At 35.5% G+C, this 2,721-nt stretch overlaps 1 protein-coding gene across 1 annotated transcript; it reads right to left on the reverse strand.

Moving 5' to 3' along the window:
- Nucleotides 1-990: 990 nt before the first annotated feature.
- Nucleotides 991-2,721, reverse strand: LOC110441607. The gene is made up of 2 exons (XM_021484798.1): nucleotides 2,604-2,721; nucleotides 991-1,486 (listed from the first exon to the last, which is right to left on the reverse strand). Exons 1-2 carry the CDS (start codon nucleotides 2,659-2,661, stop codon nucleotides 1,104-1,106), a joined length of 441 nt encoding a protein of 146 aa, XP_021340473.1. The 5' UTR covers nucleotides 2,662-2,721; the 3' UTR covers nucleotides 991-1,103.

Below are 2,721 nucleotides of genomic sequence, written 5' to 3' on the forward strand. Positions count from 1 at the left end.
CGTATATCGAGCTCGTCATCATTCAAAATATGAATGTCAAATGTTGTATGTTTAGCTGCTTAACATTCAAAATCTGAATGTCGAATATCGCAATTGTTTTTCATATTTGATCCGTGTGACCTTGAACGTAGGTAAAGGTCACTTATTTGAGGACACTTTATAGCACTCTATCCCTGGTACGCCCTTGGTCAAAATCAGGATATCGGGTCTTTCAGAATTCAAGGGGCAGTTCTTCAAATAAAAAACTTGACAGACGGACGACGAACAAGGTATCATACACTAGTTCACTGCCAGAGGAGCTAAAGTTGCATACATTCATCACAACCTCAATTATATTTTACACTTACAAATATTATAGTCTCTCGTACATTGCTCATTAAAACGCATTTCATACTCACATATAGGACATACTCAAATGTATTACATTCACATACATTATACGTATACACTGTCACACGTAATAACTCCAATATATTTCAAACACAAATTTAAAATACAAGCACATACATTAACGCTAAGATACATTATGTACTCAAATATTATATGTTCACACATTATATATCCATTTATTACAAATACATAAACATTATGTACCTAAATTCTTACATATTATACAATCACATGCATTAATCAAATATTATTCACTCTTATCACGGAATTATAGCAAGTCCTTTGTATTACACAAACATACAGTATACACTCACATACATTCTTCCCTGAAATAAGTTATTATGTGTTTCCATCAATAACTGGCATCCGCTGTTATGCTGCTGCAGACCATACAACCACCCCTATTAGGGTACAATGTTAAACGTCACAATTGCCCTGAAAACGCTGAAGACTATACATCGGTGCAATTACGGGTGTACACGTTATGAACGTTGTTAAATAACCTGGAATACACTTCGTGTTTGTTGTACTCTCACGATGAAATGGGCGCTCTTTTAACCATTTTGAATTACATTGATCTTTCATGAATCATGTCTTTTGCAATTCTGCAACAAACTATTACATTACTTTATAAGTATCTATTTGATATGCCATTTTATCTAGGCACAGTTTCTTTTTCCGCTAGCATATATAGACACGCACCAATACACACATTACACATTTACATGTATTACACACTTACAGATAACGTCCACTGTGGTCGTGTCTGTCTGGGGTGGTGTCTCACTGAAGTAGTTATTTTTCCCCTCACACGTCCATCTGTCCCCGTGACTGTAACTGTTGGCGGGAATCTGTATCCCCAGTGTCCTCGTGTCTCTGTTACAGGTAATTGTGTAGGGTGACACTGATGGACATGATGTCCCACTGTTTATATACATTGCACCTATTTCACCTACACCATCATTTAGTCTATAGTTAAAACCAGGATATTGTCCTGTGTAGTCAGCTGACCACTGACACGTGATACTGAGGGTCTGACCGGACACGACCCTGGCTGTAGGACTTGGACTGACCACCACAGATAACCCAGTTACACCTGTACAGATGAGAAAAGCGATGATAAAAAGTATGGTATGTTGTTACTATGTTCAGTGTATATATGTAGGCACGGGTGAAGGGTTAAGAGTCAGATTGATCCACGTGTATATTGAGTATATAAGTATTTAGCCATTGTCGACATTAATTGAGATAAAAGTAGTTGTAAGTTTGTTTTACAGAGATTCATTGCATTTACTCTCGACTTTTACTGCAAAAAATATCTTGGTTTACGACTTTTTAAAGGCTATATGCCACTCCCTGATTGTAATGGACGTTAACACTGTTAAACGGCGTATTAATTTAAAGGTTGCCGAACCTAAAATCAGCGTTACTGTAGTATGTGAACAATACATGTAACTGATCGGTACACGTATGTCTCTCATCAGTTAAAGTACTTACATGTATAAACACATACATTCAACTCGTAATTCAAGCAAGCATCAGTTTCCTCACGTTATAATCAATAATCAAAAACATATCTCAGATTTTTACCTTTGTCGATATATTTAGTAACTTTCTGTCCAATATTTTCTATGATTTTAAGTAACCTGACCAGAGCTATGTTCACAGGTGAAAAAGTATGTAACTCTGTGTGCGAAATGTGATTAATCGCGTGCTATATACATTTTATTGTTAACATACGAACACAATAATAACGCAGTTGTCGCGAATCAACATTTAATACGCAATTTTGATTTATAAGATAGAAACGATATAGTTACGTTATAAAACACTCACTGCGATATATATATATATATATATATACTATACTATTTATGCGAATACAACCACAACACGAGTTTCTATATATAGAACGAACGATCAGGAACGTATGACAAAGACTGTAACATGTACGAGAACAAAACATAGTATTGGAGCATAGCATTGAGGCACACAGCATATCATCATTAAAGGTGTGTATATATATATGTATGTTGTTCAATACACGTTCACTGTAGGTATTTTATTTTATCATAGGAGCATACCATTGGAATATATGTTATTTACTAGTTGTTACTGTCGTTATTTTATCAGCGACAAGGAAGTAAGGTATCTATAATTGTAGCCAGTTGTTATATATTTTCTCTCCCTTCACCTTATATAAGAAATCTTACTTTGGAATGGTGTGATGTACAGCCATAACAAACACTGTAATCGTCTGTCCAGTGTCATACTGACCAGGTCGAGGATCACACAACTGGTGTACAATTTGTTAACGAGTACCCGAATACT

This window comes from Mizuhopecten yessoensis, unplaced genomic scaffold (genome assembly GCF_002113885.1).
Source record: "Mizuhopecten yessoensis strain PY_sf001 unplaced genomic scaffold, ASM211388v2 scaffold716053, whole genome shotgun sequence".
Lineage (NCBI taxonomy): Eukaryota > Metazoa > Mollusca > Bivalvia > Pectinida > Pectinidae > Mizuhopecten > Mizuhopecten yessoensis.